General features: G+C 39.3%; 1 protein-coding gene across 2 annotated transcripts in view; it reads left to right on the top strand.

Annotated features, from left to right (window-relative positions):
• The window catches only part of LOC117408818 (short transient receptor potential channel 3), a 34,411-nt gene that overhangs the window by 4,197 nt on the left and 12,388 nt on the right, over positions 1-17,826 (top strand). For both annotated transcript variants that reach the window (XM_034014147.3, XM_034014146.3), the window contains 6 exons: positions 5,970-6,155; positions 8,955-9,119; positions 9,792-10,008; positions 13,457-13,687; positions 13,864-14,128; positions 16,599-16,794. In XM_034014147.3, coding sequence (XP_033870038.2) covers positions 5,970-6,155; positions 8,955-9,119; positions 9,792-10,008; positions 13,457-13,687; positions 13,864-14,128; positions 16,599-16,794 — 1,260 coding nt within the window. The remainder of the gene's footprint in view (positions 1-5,969; positions 6,156-8,954; positions 9,120-9,791; positions 10,009-13,456; positions 13,688-13,863; positions 14,129-16,598; positions 16,795-17,826) is intronic.

Raw genomic sequence — 17,826 nt, 5'->3', positions numbered from 1 at the left:
GGATGGCTCTTGTCCTGTCTGTTTCTATCTGTGTCATGTTCTATGGAACTCTGGATGGCTCTTGTCCTGTCTGTTTCTATCTGTGTCATGTTCTATGGAACTCTGGATGGCTCTTGTCCTGTCTGTTTCTATCTGTGTCATGTTCTATGGAACTCTGGATGGCTCTTGTCCTGTCTGTTTCTATCTGTGTCATGTTCTATGGAACTCTGGATGGCTCTTGTCCTGTCTGTTTCTATCTGTGTCATGTTCTATGGAACTCTGGATGGCTCTTGTCCTGTCTGTTTCTATCTGTTTCATGTTTTATGGAACTCCATATGGCTCCTGTTCTGTCTTTTTTTGACCGAAATGATATATTGCAGTCAGAGATCTAATTAACCTAATGCTCACAATGCCTTTACTTCATTAACACAGCAACTTGCTGTTTACAACATGCATACTGTAGGTTTATCTTCAACACATTTCTGCTTATCGGTAAGAGACATGACTTTGTAAGAAGCTTTATTAGTACATGTCTGTTTTTTATGTTTGTTTTAAGCTCATCGCTGATACCTCTGTAGAACAGAGGACGGTGAGTATTTTATTACAGAGCACTGATTCATTAGTGTTGTTGGGGCTTGCATGGCCAGTATGTCCCAATATAAATTCCTGGAAAGAATTGATTTACAGATTGCACTACCCCTGTTTCAATGTGGTGGCTTTAACATGTATTAAAGTCACAACCATGGATAGAAGGACTCTTAACTGTAAGGGATCCATGAATGACTTGCAGATGGGTGCACTGTATCCCTCTCCATGCCGTTACATGGACATAAGGACTCTTAACTGTAAGGGATCCATGAATGACTTGCAGATGGGTGCACTGTATCCCTCTCCATGCCGTTACATGGACATAAGGACTCTTAACTGTAAGGGATCCATGAATGACTTGCAGTTGGGTGCACTGTATCCCTCTCCATGCCACTGCAGTAGCCACTTTAGAACGGCCTGCTCTGGGTCTGCCGTTTAAAGACCTGGCCTGTGATTACCTGGAAGGAAGTCTGCAAAGGGTTTTGATTTTGAAATAAGAGATGACCTCAACATGCTGGTGTCTTTCCTCCTGACAGGTGGAGCATTTCACTATTCAGTCAAACAAAACATCTCATTTCTGTATTCAGCTTGGGCTGCAGACATAGAATAAGTGTCTCAATTCTCAGGAGTGATCACATAGCCATTGATTGACATGTAATTTAGCCATACCTGACCAATTGGGCTAGTTAAGGCATGCTAGTCGATTTTTGTAATAAAGATATGGAATGAAAAGGTATTTTACCATAATAACATGACCAAATGGTTAAATAATAATGTAAATATGTTATTTTTTCTAGTTTCCAAATTATTCCGTAAAAATATATTTTGTTTTGTTTTTTAAATCTTAATTCATAACATATTTGGAAAATGAATTGAAAACCATGTTTTTATCTCACAGCTTGGCAAGCAGACTTTATTACAGTAGATCTCTGTAGCCTTACCATTGTGTCATTCTTTGGATCTGCAGTGGTACAACTCTTCAAACTTTTAGCTACTCCTCAGCAATGTGTATCAGCAGTAAAACAGGGCACTGTTCTGATGGAAGTTTCTGACCTTGGGTGTGCTGTTTTAATCAGGGCACTGTTCTGATGGAAGTTTCTGACCTTGGGTGTGCTGTTTTAATCAGGGCACTGTTCTGATGGAAGTTTCTGACCTTGGGTGTGCTGTTTTAATCAGGGCACTGTTCTGATGGAAGTTTCTGACCTTGGGTGTGCTGTTTTAATCAGGGCACTGTTCTGATGGAAGTTTCTGACCTTGGGTGTGCTGTTTTAATCAGGGCACTGTTCTGATGGAAGTTTCTGACCTTGGGTGTGCTGTTTTAATCAGGGCACTGTTCTGATGGAAGTTTCTGACCTTGGGTGTGCTGTTTTAATCAGGGCACTGTTCTGATGGACGTTTCTGACCTTGGGTGTGCTGTTTTAATCAGGGCACTGTTCTGATGGAGGTTTCTGACCTTGGGTGTGCTGTTTTAATCAGGGCACTGTTCTGATGGAAGTTTCTGACCTTGGGTGTGCTGTTTTAATCAGGGCACTGTTCTGATGGAAGTTTCTGACCTTGGGTGTGCTGTTTTAATCAGGGCACTGTTCTGATGGAAGTTTCTGACCTTGGGTGTGCTGTTTTAATCAGGGCACTGTTCTGATGGAAGTTTCTGACCTTGAGTGTGCTAAGGTTGGCCTTCTTTTCTTGGCAAAGAACAGTTTCAAGATGATTCAGTTTGAGAGCTAAACATTCCCAGGCAAAAACATGCAATTCAGAAATGACTGCACTTTGGAAATGACTGCACTTTGGAAATGACTGCACTTTAGAAATCATGTCTTAATACAACTATATATTTTAAATCACTCGTGCTACATAGCCCAATATATACCCCACTATATCCACACCAACAATAACACACCACATAGAACATAAAACACAAAATACGCACAGGGGCGGGGCACTCTGCCACAGACTGATTTATTTTTAATTTTTATATTGTTTTGATGGTTTTGTTGATAAATACATTGTGAGAAGGTAAAAAGCCAGAACAATGAGATTAACAGTTTAACAACCAAACACTGCAACATTTCATTGACTGATGCACTTCTACCTTGAAATACCCAACCACACTCAGATAATTAACGTTTCCAGTGACTCTCCTAGTGAAAGCATTGTCCTTTGAAAAACATGATGCTCGAATCCCACTCACGGCAAGCTGACAATCTTGATTAGCTTTTAAATTCCTGGGTGGGTCAGGAGGGCAGTTGGCAGGGAAAGGTTTGCCTCATTGTGCTTCAATGACCTCTACTGGTCAGGCACCCAACAATGCCACATGGCAACTTCCCAGGATGGGCTCTTCCCTCCCGGGTTCAGTAGCTTGTACAGCAGCAGTGGAGGTTGCCAGTTGCTCTTCAGTCCTCCTGAACAGCATCTATCAGGAACTGGACTTCAACACTAACCCTTTACTTTCTTTAAATACATTTTCTTTCACTGGGGACACCAGTCTTGCTTTAAACACCCAGGGCACAAATGCATTCTGGTTTGCACCCCATGCATCATTAACATATTAGTAACATTTAGTAAGAACATTTGCATAATTAGCACCCTGCGTGCTCACAGTGCAACACAAACTGAAATTGATGCAAAGTAGAGACAGTGCGAAGGAACTTTGCTCTAGTGGTTGGTGGCTGTAAGTGGGAGTGGGAGTCCTAACCTGGCATTATGTGTTCGTCCCTGTAACGGGACTCTTCTGCACAACTGAAGGAACTAAAGAGATGACGTGGATGGGTGATCGCTGCGTGATTGACAGGAGAGCGAGACTGGAAGTTTGGGATTGACACGCCCTTCAGGCGTGCAGGTTTATTTACATAGACGTACAGACAGACATACAGGAACCCCACGTGACGCTACCAGCTATGGTAGCTCATGTGGGGCATACGGCCCGGTGTAAAAGGCAAAATAAACAGTGTACAAAAACTACAAACAAAAAGTGTCATGAAGACGGCTCATGCTACTCTGCTAACAAACAGAGGTCCCTCTTCCACACCTTTCCCAAAACTGGCTCCCTGTTTAATTTGATATAGCACCCTTCACACCAAGGTGTCTCAGGGTGCTGCACAATATGAAAAAACAAAATCAGGAGCATAGTAATAACAATAATAATAAAATAAAGAAAACAATAACAGTCAATTCAAAAATACATTCAAAACAGGTAAAATACAAATAAAAACCAATTCCTAAGATCATAAAAACAGTAATTGCAACGTTTTAAGAACAAGTTCACAAGATCGCTGTAAAAAAGCTGCCGAGAACAAATGTGTGGATTTAAAATTCATCGCTGACGTGGAGTCCTGAATGCAGCCGGGCAGAGAGGTCCAGAGAGAAGGGGCAGCACAGCTAAAACTACACCCACTAAGAGGAACACATCATGGAACCAAAGGCTTTAGAAGTCCAGAGTTTGACTATCTAAGCTGTCATCCAGGGATGTAAGGGCTGAGAAGGTCCATAATGTAACTAGGACCCTGACCATGCAAAGCCTTGTATGTCAGCAACAGAATCTTGAAGGCAACACGAGAATGAACAGCAAGCCAATCCAGGCTCATAAGGACCGGGGTGATATGTTCTGTCTGCCTAGTGCCTATCAAGACCCGTTTCGCTGCATTTTGCACCATCTGAAGACAATTCAGAGAACGAGTAGGAAGTCCAGCAAAAAGAGCATTGCAGTAATCCAATCGAGAGGTTAGAAAGGCATGCATGAGGATATCTGCATCCCTGGGCGACAGAAAACGACAGTAGAAATATGGTTTTCAAATGACAACTTAGGGTCTAGCTGGACAGCTAAACTGCGGACAACCGAAAAGACGCCAACAGTGAAATCACCAAAAGATCTGCCGGATCCAGCGAAGTTTTTTTAAGAATTGGTTTAGCAATGGCTTGTTTTAGTGCAATAGGGACAAAGCCTTTGAGAAGAGACAGATTAATTATATTAGTCATGGAAGGGGACAGAGTATCAGCACAAAGTTTAACAGTTCTAGTGGGCCCCGGGTCAATAGCACAGGTGGAATCTTTGGTGGAATGGAAAAAGACCAGAGAATTAAAGAATGCAAAAGGTACAATACACTGGAGAGTCCCCCCAGATTATTAATAGCGCAGGCTACCTTGTAATCAGCCCTATTTATAGAGAGCACTTCAACAGCTTATTTAATATAACCAAGTCCAATAATCCCCCAATTTTCAAACGCTGAGATTGCCCAAGCTTCATTCATCTTGTGTTTGTACAGCTCTGTCTTCAGTTTGCTCTGCTCTCTGGGTTAAAGTAGACCTGTCAGGAAGAGACTGTGTATCATCTTGTCTGTTAATCACAAACATCTTAGCAGTGAAGGGTTATAAATGTGTTCTGGGGTTAAACTAGCTAGAATGACAACAGAATACTGCTGTTAATTGGAAATGGTGATTGCAAGAGATTCTGGTCCTGGATATATCTTATACTGCCTGCTTTAGAGAGTATTTGAAGCAAACTGTTGCTTTGGGTTATAAAAGTCATGCAGAGTGTGATGCAATGCCCAAAGCCACAGCCATTTCTGCACAACTGAAGGGATTTTCCTGTAGCATGAAAAATCACTATTTGTTTTCCTACAGCTTTGGATTCTATCCCTGTAATAATAGCTATCAAATTAAAAAAAGACTATTGCCAATCAACTTGAACAAATCAACAGGCCATTACAAACCCCATGCTGTACAAACAATATATATGCAATACATGTGAGAATAAATTCAGTAATCTAATTTTAGTTGATGTCCTACAATGAAGCCTATATTAAGGGTTCATCATCCTCTATAACCATGGTGGTGAAAACATCTGGATAGTTTAGTATTGCCTCCTTCGACCAAGTTTTGATGCATTGCATTGAAAGTAGTTTTTTTTCCCACAAACGCAGTGTCAGAGTGACGTGTAACTATACTGTGTTTACATGTATATCCAGGGTTGTACCGCAGAAAAGAGAGGGAATGTCATTAATTAAGTTATACTATACAAAGCTATACAAAAGAGAAAAATTATTTCTCAAATAAAAAGAAAGGTAAATGGGAAATGTTAACCAAAGTATAATACTACAGTACTAAAGCACGAAATAGGCAATATAGCTACTGTTTTCTCTCACACTTTGAGATCGGAAACATTATTCTTTCCTTTTCAAAAGGGAATAATGAATCAATTTCCTTGCTGCTTTAGTTACCGTATATAAAAGAAGACCAGCACAACAAATGTAATGATGAGGAAATGTTATTACCATATAAATAGCCCTGTGAATAGAGATGCATAGCCAATTAATCTCTTTGTTACTGCCCTGCAAGCACTTCCCAGTAGTGTGCCTTAGAACATTGCCTGTCATCAGCTTTTACCAATGCTTCTCCCTCTCATTCAGAATGACTATCGCAAGCTCTCGATGCAATGTAAGGACTTTGTAGTGGGTGTTCTTGATTTGTGCCGAGATACTGAAGAGGTCGAAGCCATACTGAACGGAGATGTGGACGCTGAACAGGACGAAGGGCCGCACCACAGGGCTTCCCTTAGTCGAGTCAAACTGGCCATCAAGTACGAAGTCAAGAAGGTGAATAGACGCATGTTTGCATTTAAAAAACTCATTTCTGGTACAGCAAACTGAGGCTACAGAGATGGAAACAAGATTCCCTTTGCAAAGCAGTTTGATCCAATCCTGAGTTTAATAAGACACACTGAGCTATACACTGTGGCTAATCAAGCTCGTATTAATATCTGGCATGGGTAAAACTGCTAAGCAATAGGAGTTTTATTTCCATCACTGGGCTACATTAAATAACAAGTTTGAAATTGCCTTTCTTTCTACGTTTATAGTGTACAAATAGACTAGAGCAATGAGAAAACCTATAACATGTCAATAAAGGTTTCAGCCAATGCCTTCATAAAGATGCATTCTGTATATTAACCATCAAGCTCTCTTAAAAGCCCATAATCAGTGCTTCTGATTGCTTTTGTCTGACCTGAGATAATGTGTTGTAATGATTAATGCGATTTACAAAGGCTGTGGATGCTCTGCATCAATGTGTGACCCATCACTGCTGTAATGTTGTTGAAGCTGACACCCTGGGATCCTTCAAGAAGCTGCTTGATGAGATTCTGGGATCAATAAGCTACTAACAACTATACGAGCAAGATGGGCTGAATGGCCTCCTCTCGCTTGTAAACTTTCTTATGTTCTTATATAGTAACTGAGTTCACACTGTGGACTAACCTGGGATAATAGATACATCTTCTAATTGTGTGTCTATAAACCATGTTATTGTTCCTTTGAGCAGGGGTGGGTGTGCTAAACAGTGCATTATTTCCAGAGGAGTTTTACTATTCTGTCTTAGTGCCCTTTACCATCACCAAAACCCCAAAACAAAAAAAATTGCCTTTGCATTTTTTAAAAGTATATCAGATATCAATCCACTGTACGCAAGTTGTATTCTTTACTTGTTTGCTTATTCATTAAAATCTTATACAAAATAATGATGATAACGTAATTGAGAAGTTGTCATTATTATTATTTATTTCTTAGCAGACGCCATTATCCAGGGCGACTTACAAGATATCACTTTTTTTTTTTTTTTTTTTTTTTTTTACATACAATGACATTATATTTTCATACAGTTACCCATTTATACAGTTGTGTTTTTACTGGCGCAATCTAGGTAAAGTACCTTGCTCAAGGGTACAGCAGCAGTGTCCCCCACCTGGGATTGAACCCACAACCTTCCGGTCAAGAGTCCAGAGCCCTAACCACTACTCCACACTGCTGCCCTACTACTCCATCATCTAACCATCACCTTAGAACAGCCATTTTGCAACAAAAGATCTTTAGAGCTGTTTTAAATGCAAGATTCTAAACGATGAGGGATTGACAGACAGAACCCGAGTTGATTGACAGACAGAACCCTAGTTGATTGACAGACAGGACCCAGGTTGATTGACTGAATGAGAACATTTCGAATGTTGGGATTAATTTCTTCTTCAGTCACTAATTAATCATGGCTTTAGTCACAGCACCCCATCTCTAGGGAGAAGGGTCGTCCCTCTACAGCCTCTGAGGCTTGGCATATAGAGGAGGGCAAACTGGCTTATTAGCATGAATTAGCTTGCAAACAGGCTTAGGAAATCAATTTCCACTTACAATTCTACAAAACGAAATTGCACCTCAGTATGGAAGGCCATGGAAGAGCACCAAGTTGAAATCCTATATTCCTAGGGAAGGATAATTTAGTAAACATGCAACCCTTGTACTAAATTACAGTTCAGTAGCTTGGAAGAAGCAATACACGAGCTAATGTCTCATCTAGTCAGCAAAGCGGTGGTTCAGGCAGGGAACTCACTTTACGTAAAATTAAAATCTTAAAGATCAAGCATATTAGGTGCCCTCATTACCAGAACATTCGTCAGTCAAATGGCTAGCATCTCATTCGTCATTTGATAAACAACACGTCCATGATCAGCTTTATATCTTACCTCAATCCATTCGTCCCCACTGTACGTCAGAGTTCACCTCCTCCTCTCGGCTCCTCCTGTTTATAGGCTTTATCTAATGGGGGAGTGCAGCTATCCTGCCCCCCCACCCTGCCCATGGCTTCCCTACAGTCAGCCTCTCCACTATCCATGAACTAAATTATGGGGAGGGGTACCTCGAAGGACGAGGCCAAAGGCCAAAGATGTCATGAAAATAAGTATACCGTAGTATTTGTTGTCTCAGCTTTAATAAATATTGTTATTTTTATCGCTTGAGTTTTCCTGAATGAAATCCTAATTTCTGTTATTTGTCATTATAATTCAGACATCTTTCTTCCAGATAGGTCCACATTAATGCTGATGGGTGTTAATTGAGCCTAACTCTTCTTAAGTTGAATTAGCTTAATTATGTAGGACACCATCGGAACTAAAATCTCGATGGTTATTAATTAATAAAGTTACTCAGTAAGGAGCTGAATATAGCGTGCTCATGGGGGTCTCGATCTGTTTTGCTCATGATAAAAATTGCTCCTAACCCAGTTATCATAACATAGTTTCACGTATCAGTTTGATTTTTCTTTTTCTTAAGTATTTTTAGTTTGCCATGGGTTCAGTTTGATTCACTAGAATAATTCAATTTCTCAAGCAAGGATCCACTGCTTCCCAGACCCTGTCAGTGGCACAGGGGGGCCAGGGCAGAATACATTTGTTAAGTTTAGATCAGGGCTGTTAATCGGATTATTTCAATTCCACATTCACAAGCACCCCAATTCAAAATGCAAATGGGAAAAAACTGTGTTGCCATAATGTCTGGGGCTGCAGCTCAGAGTATAGAGTTTCTATATCATTTTCGCAAACATTAAACTAATGCATCTGTGTTTGTTTCTAGTTTGTTGCTCACCCAAACTGTCAACAGCAGCTGCTGACGATCTGGTATGAAAACCTGTCTGGACTACGGGAGCAGGCCACAGCTATCAAATGCCTTGTTGTGCTGGTTGTTGCCTTAGGCCTTCCATTCCTTGCTGTTGGCTACTGGTTTGCTCCATGCAGCCGGGTACGGATCTCCTTCACATTACAAAAATGCATTATTATTATCTAGAAAGAAAGGTACATATAACAGTACTGTACAGTTTGTCAAAACTATAAAGGTCTCTACAAAGCTTAATTAAATTCCATGTGTTTTATTGTTAAGTAAATGATATGGTTGAACAGGATAAGAAACAGAAATGCTTTATTGCAATAGAGTCAAGGCCCTGAATATTGCGGGGCTGAGCTTGCTTCTTTTACCTGTGAATCTTAACTATTGTAAGTGACTTTGTAGAGCTGGTGAAGTTAACTGTATCAGTACTACAGTACATTAAACCTTGCATTGCACCAAAACTGGTTACAATTTTGACATGAATGTATCCACCGAAGGTAAAGTCATGGATTTCCAGCATGTTGTGGGCCACATTTTGGGTGGCAATCTAAACAACTACCTAGAGCTTGTATAAAACATGGGAAGATAGGGCCTTGAGTATACTGCCCATAAGAAATCAAACATAAAACCATCATTACTTTCACAAAGGGGACATACAGTATATTTAGTATTACTTGAGGGATTAATGCAGATGTCTTTTCAATAGTTCTGTAACACTGTTCTGTCTAGTCACATTTTGTTGTGATTTATATAGTATAGTAGATATGTAAAGGGTTCATCTAGCATCTCTTTTTTTCTTCTCCGTAGCTTGGGAAAATCCTCCGAAGTCCCTTCATGAAGTTTGTGGCGCATGCTGCGTCCTTCATCATATTCCTGGGCTTGCTGGTGTTTAATGCCTCAGACAGATTTGAAGGCATAACAACATTACCCAACGTCACAGTCACAGATTATCCTGCACAGATATTCCGAGTGAAAACCACAAGGTTTAGCTGGACAGAAATACTCATCATGGTCTGGGTTGTAGGTACGTAACTGGGATCTTTATTTGAATGCATTTACAGTTCAAGACCATCTAGTAGAGACTGGACCATATTTCCATACAGAGTCACTCCCTCCCACTTCTCAGTGTCCAACATTAGTCATGGCACAGCGCAAACCTACATTTGACTACATACAGGTTTGATTCCAGCCCTATAGATGGCATTACTGTGTTTAGTGATGAGGTCAAACCGAATTCATTGTTACTTTCAAGTCCAGGTTTTATGCTGTAAATAAGCCAAGCTCCCCTATAAAAGTGACAGTGACAAGTCTGTATGGCAGCTCAAACCCGATAACCACCTTGTCAGGGCAGGTGTTAAATATTGATGTAACGTATCATTTACTTTGACCCTCATTAGATTGGCACAGTCTGAGAGGACTGATAATCAAAGAATAATCTGTCTTGTATATAATACGGTTTTACTCATCAGCACCTCCCCTGTGAAAAGAGACCTAGTAACAAAGAAAATATCTATTCTGTTTCCATTTTTAATTCTGTGCTTTATCGTCTGACAGTGTCCCACCAAATTTGGGAAATGGCCATCAAAAATATACAATCTGTATTTGCCAGCAAATCAAGCCTGTTTCACGCAAACTGTATTGTAGGTCTAACTCGCAGGTTCGCGTCCTGGCTGTGCGGAGTCGCCAGTCTTCACTGGGGATTCTGAAAGTGTTGTATTGGCTCCGGCGCGCCCATGAGTTAGGCAAAACTGTCAGGGACTGTTTCTCCTCATCACGCTACAGCAGACCCTACCAGCCAGACGCCCAGTGTGCTCAGCCTGACAGCTGCAGGCCTGGCCTTTGTCCTCCAGAAGCCGGTAGATCGCTGACATCCATTCTGGAGTTCCTGGGTGTAAAAGAGGAAGCTGGCTTGGTCGTGGGATCGGAGGACGCCTGCTGAACCATCAGTTCTCCTGAGCTGTGTGGGGAATTGCTGCGGTGAGGGGAAAAATAATTGGACATTCTAAATTGGGAAGAAAATCTGAGGTAAAATAACTGGGCACACTTAATTAATATATATATATATATATATATATATATATATATATATATATATAACACGGCTTGGAAAAATAACAAGCTATGATTGGTTAAACAGCATCACATGACTGTGCGTATATATAGGGTATGGCACGGCTTGCATACTAATGAGCCGCTTCACACTGAATAGATCACTACGCACCACTGCATTCTAAATTCCATGACAAACTGCCATTTTATTTGTTATTACTTACAAAACCACTGTCAATAATGAGTGGCATTGACCTATTTTCTTATATTTGGGTATGAAACTCCAAATACAACACCAACTTTCTGAGCGAGGATGTCCGACAACTAACAAAAACATCTTTTGAGATCCAAAAGGATGAAAACATACTAGAATATGAGTGCCTCAAATATAACGAGTTCACAAATTCACTTCAAGATCCGGCTTCAGTCTCCACCGCAGCTGCTCCCCTTACTTCCTAGTGTCATTTGAAACTCCGCCCATCATCACAGCTTGTGCTCAGTCCTCTAGTTTCTAGTGAGATGGCACTTTCGATGCAGGAATTCACAATAAATTAACATGTGCAATTTATTTTTAATAAGCGAACAATTAATTAAATTAAATTAAATTAAATTAAATTAAATTAAATTAAATTAAATTAAATTAAATTTGGGACTATATTACACTGCGGATGTATACACAATAAAAGTTTCTGGTTTTGTCTTAATTTACATGTGTTTTAATTATTTTAATTATTTTTCTTCCCACAAATGGCAGGTAGCTGTGTTATAAGCGGTATAAACCACTTTGGTTCTGATGATATATACCAGTTCTGGGGTGGTTTAAGGGTGTTTATTACCACCCCAGGCGTGGTATATATCATGTGAACCACACAACCAGTCATGGTTTATATATATATATATATATATATATATACAGTAATCCATCACATATCCGACTGCAGTGGGACCAGAGTAAGGGCGGATATGTAAAAAGTCGGATAAATTAATCCTATTTTAAATACATTATACACAGCTGTAACAATTACTATAGTCACACAATTATTGTTTTGAGATTCAGCTTTTATTAGGGAGCTCCCCTAAATCCCTTGTTTAGAAAGATACAGGGTATTAATGCTTGTGACAGGGTAGCCGCCTGCCATGTGGGTGCGTGCATTCACTGCTGAGTGACAGGCAGGAGATCGAGACGGAGGTTGAAGTTGATACGCCCCCCGCAGGAGAACAGGATTTATTTACATCTCAACACACTGAACAGCTCACGTGACGCTACCAGCAATGGCAGCGCATGGAGCACGTACAACACAGTGTACGAAGACCTTGGTAGGATGTACAATCTCTGAGGATGATCATGGTGGATAAACGGCTAGTGCGGATATGTAGCTGGCGGATACGCGACGGATTACTGTATGTATATATATATATATATATATATATATATATATATATATATATATATATATATATATATACTGTATATATACTGTATATATTCTTTTTAATGGGCAGAAATGTGTGCTTGCAAAAAAGGTTGGATCAGATGCATCGCTGAATCATGTCCTCTAAACCAGTCTAACAAAGGAAAGGAGAGACAGACACCTTTCTAAGAATAGATCGTTCTTCTCTCTGCCGCATGTTCCCTGTAATGAGGTCAAGTTATTTATACAAACTGATGACAAAGTCTGTTTGAGTACATGTAGCTTAATCATGCGGGTGTTTTGTGTGCATTAAGGACACATTGCTGGCCTGCAGTCATTTCATATACAGACCCTTCTACAAGGCCAGTTTAAGGGATTTCAATAGTGGTGTTTTCCATGTATCACTGAGTGAGAAAATGGCAAGAATGTAGCATTTAAAGGGTTAATATTAAGATTGTCAAGTGATAAAAAAAAGTATTCTCTTGTATTAATAATTTAAATATGTCTAAATAAAACAAAGCATTCATTGAGTAATGGTTATATATATATATATATATATATATATATATATATACAGTGTGTATGTGTGTATATATATATATATATATATATATATATATATATATATATATATATATATATATACAGTGTGTATGTGTGTGTGTATATATATATATATATATATATATATATATATATATATATATATATATATATATATAAGGGCTATCAATTAATCGCAGTTAACTTCTGCGATTAACACGTTAATTTCTTTGGAGATTAATCACACTTCTCTGTTCTGACCCTCTTAGCACACCGTAACTCATTCCCTGCTGCACTGAATAATGCTGAGGTAGACACAGAGCACAGGCATGCAGATTTAATAAGCACTGGTGTTTATATATATATATATATCTGTATATCTATCTGTATATATATATGGTTGTACAATGCAAATGCAGATGTGTGTGCTTGCTTGTATAATGTGTTAGTGTGGTTTGCATTCTTCAGGGATGATGTGGTCGGAGTGTAAGGAGCTGTGGATGGAAGGCCCGAAGGAATACATTTTGCAGTTGTGGAACGTGCTGGATTTTGGAATGCTCTCCATATTTATCGCTGCATTCACAGCAAGATTTCTTGCCTTCCTTCAGGCCACAAAAGCTCAGCAGTTTGTAGATGAACACCATTTCAGTGACCTGTCTACAGTAACACTTCCACCAGATATAGAATACTTTACCTACGGTAAGACTATTGTGAGAGGCGTAATCCTGGAGATGTTTTTCTGCTTACAAATGTGATATAATAGTGCAGAGAAAGAAACACGTGATTTTTGTGGTTGATATATTCAAGTCACTTACGCACATTTCACAGAAATAATACTAAAAAAAGAAATCAATATTTTGTTTTGAATCTTTCAGCGAGAGACAAATGGCTCCCCTCAGATCCACAGCTCATATCTGAAGGTCTCTATGCAATTGCGGTGGTTCTGAGTTTCTCCAGGATTGCTTACATTCTGCCTGCAAATGAGAGCTTTGGCCCATTGCAAATCTCCCTTGGCAGGACGGTCAAGGACATTTTCAAGTTTATGGTCCTGTTTATCATGGTATTCCTGGCCTTTATGATTGGGATGTTTATTCTCTATTCATACTACCTGGGTGCTAAAGTGAACCCAGCTTTTACCACGTAAGTACACGATTCCTTGCTTTAATTCCTCTCAGGCCCCCTCACTGTCCATTACCAGTACAATAACATTTACATTTCTGTAAAGTATCTTCCAGAGCTCCTGGGTGTAAACAGGAAGTTGGATTGGTTGTGGGATTGGAAGACGCCCCCTGATCCTCAGTTCTGAGGGAACGTAATTAAACATTCTAAAACAGCTGTAAAATAAAAGGGCACTCTAAATAGCATTTTTTATTGTTAGCGTTTTTAATGGTTGTAATTAATATTTGTTATTATAGTGTAATTTTTGCCTGTTTTGTAAAGCTCTTTGGGATGGCTTGCCATGAAAGGTGCTGTATAAAAATAAATTGACTGATTAATATTGATGTCCATAATACATATAGGGCAGGATTTTCAAAAGCCAGTGTTATTGTACCGAACTCGTGGTATAGTAACGAGAGCTTTAACAGCAAGTGACTTTCAAACGAAATGTGTTAATTAAATCAATCCGTTAATGCTTTCAAATTGAGTCGATGAGGTAGTTAATGAACGCATTTCTCGTTAAGAATAATTGGTCGCAGGTCACGTACATCACTTCCTGTCTCAACAACTAAATAAGGGGAACTCGTTAATCAAAATGCATGTTAACGAGATCAAGAACAATGAATGGAAGCAGAATTCACTGTTATGAAAACTACTAGCGTACAGGGAGACGGCTCTCCCACCAGCGAGCAGCAGCCAAATGGAAATAAAAAATAATGGAAATATCTATGTTTTGTATAATTTGTAAACTTCATTTAAAAATGGTGCATTTTGTCATGCAGAATGTACATTTATTTAGAACACTTCACATATAAAATGCTGATTTACGATTATCTGGCGTGTGGGTAAAAATTAGACAGCACAGATTAAAAAAAAAAAAAAGTAAATAAAAATGAAACCCTATGGGTCATTTACCCTCTTTCGGCCACAGCTTACTATTTACAATCTTTTGTTGGTTAAAAAGAAAAAAAATACTGAAGGGTGTATGAAAACAAGCTGTCACTTTCTTCTGAAGAGATTGACGTGTCTATGAAAACAAGCTGTCACTTTCTTCTGAAGAGATTGACGTGTCTATGAAAACAAGCTGTCACTTTCTTCTGAAGAGATTGACGTGTCTATGAAAACAAGCTGTCACTTTCTTCTGAAGAGATTGACGTGTCTATGAAAACAAGCTGTCACTTTCTTCTGAAGAGATTGACGTGTCTATGAAAACAAGCTGTCACTTTCTTCTGAAGAGATTGACGTGTATATGAAAACAAGCTGTCACTTTCTTCTGAAGAGATTGACGTGTCTATGAAAACAAGCTGTCACTTTCTTCTGAAGAGATTGACGTGTCTATGAAAACAAGCTGTCACTTTCTTCTGAAGAGATTGACGTGTCTATGAAAACAAGCTGTCACTTTCTTCTGAAGAGATTGACGTGTCTATGAAAACAAGCTGTCACTTTCTTCTGAAGAGATTGACGTGTCTATGAAAACAAGCTGTCACTTTCTTCTGAAGAGATTGACGTGTAGATGAAAACAAGCTGTCACTTTCTTCTGAAGAGATTGACGTGTCTATGAAAACAAGCTGTATCACTTTCTTCTGAAGAGATTGACGTGTATATGAAAACAAGCTGTCACTTTCTTCTGAAGAGATTGACGTGTAGATGAAAACAAGCTGTCACTTTCTTCTGAAGAGATTGACGTGTATATGAAAACAAGCTGTCACTTTCTTCTGAAGAGATTGACGTGTAGATGAAAACAAGCTGTCACTTTCTTCTGAAGAGATTGACGTGTATATGAAAACAAGCTGTCACTTTCTTCTGAAGAGATTGACGTGTATATGAAAACAAGCTGTCACTTTCTTCTGAAGAGATTGACGTGTATATGAAAACAAGCTTTTCTCTTTTCCATTAGTACACATGAATAAAATCAAGTTTGATATTCATGAAACCAGCAATAACAGAACAGTTTCATGAATATCAACTTGTACAGTATTTTTTATTCATAAAAACAGACTTTGAAAAAAAACTATTTAAATAGCTAACATGTTCAAACATTGTTATCAGGGACTATATAGTGTACTTCATTAGATGTATCTACTCTATATAGTGTACTTCATTAGATGTATCTACTCTATATAGTGTACTTCATTAGCTGTATCTACTCTATATAGTGTACTTCATTAGATGTATCTACTCTATATAGTGTACTTCATTAGATGTATCTACTCTATATAGTGTACTTCATTAGATGTATCTACTCTATATAGTGTACTTCATTAGATGTATCTACTCTATATAGTGTACTTCATTAGCTGTATCTACTCTATATAGTGTACTTCATTAGATGTATCTACTCTATATAGTGTACTTCATTAGATGTATCTACTCTATATAGTGTACTTTAACACATATTGATATTTAAATCTAACCTTTTTTCATTTCTCTCTCTTTTTCTTTCCTGCATTAGAGTTGAAGAAAGTTTTAAAACTTTGTTTTGGTCTATATTTGGTCTGTCTGAAGTATCGTCAGTCGTGCTCAAATATGACCACAAATTCATTGAGAACATTGGCTACGTTTTATATGGAATATACAATGTGACAATGGTGGTGGTGCTTCTCAACATGCTGATTGCCATGATCAACAGCTCATACCAGGAAATAGAGGTATGGCAACTGTGTGTGACGGGCTGCTGTTTGAAGATGGGGATATGGTGGAGGCTGATGTATGTCTGGATGTTTGTGAGTTATCCAGTGTAATGAAACATGCTAAAGACATTTACCACAAGCTATAGAGAGTATCATAATCAGGGGTATACTTTACATGAAGGTGACCTGTCAGTCTGTCCATCTGTCGTACCCTATATGATCTTGTGGCAGGGCTGAGCCTCTGCACAATTATTAGACTGCCGGATGCACATCCTACCTGCTGGGTTTGGTTGAGGGGAAAAGCAGCTGGTGATTGGCTAGCTGAGGATCCCTCAATAGCAGGTGGGCGTGTCCAGGTGGAGCGTCCAGCTTCCACACCTAGGGGCTGCTGAAAAGCCACAGGACAAAGACCGCCCACGCTCTGTGGACAACGCAATCCACCGATCACCGTGTGTGTTTACCAGGATCGGAGCTTTATGAAAGGAAAGCCAAAACTGCAGACCATCGTGTGTGGAACCGGGGTCAGGGTTTGAATTGTTATACAGTCAGCACTCGGATATCCATTACCCAGATACACGTCAGGGTTTGAATTGTTATACAGTCAGCACTTGGATATCCATTACCCAGATACACGTCAGGGTTTGAATTGTTATACAGTCAGCACTCGGATATCCATTACCCAGATACACGTCAGGGTTTGAATTGTTATACAGTCAGCACTCGGATATCCATTACCCAGATACACGTCAGGGTTTGAATTGTTATACAGTCAGCACTCGGATATCCGTTACCCAGATACACGTCAGGGTTTGAATTGTTATACAGTCAGCACTCGGATATCCGACACACAGATACACGTCAGGGTTTGAATTGTTATACAGTCAGCACTCGGATATCCGACACACAGATACACGTCAGGGTTTGAATTGTTATACAGTCAGCACTCGGATATCCGTCACACAGATACACGTCAGGGTTTGAATTGTTATACAGTCAGCACTCGGATATCCATTACCCAGATACACGTCAGGGTTTGAATTGTTATACAGT

The sequence above is a fragment of the Acipenser ruthenus genome, chromosome 2, assembly GCF_902713425.1.
Source record: "Acipenser ruthenus chromosome 2, fAciRut3.2 maternal haplotype, whole genome shotgun sequence".
NCBI classification, from domain to species: Eukaryota; Metazoa; Chordata; class Actinopteri; order Acipenseriformes; family Acipenseridae; genus Acipenser; species Acipenser ruthenus.
This window is presented reverse-complemented; position numbering and strand designations above follow the sequence as displayed.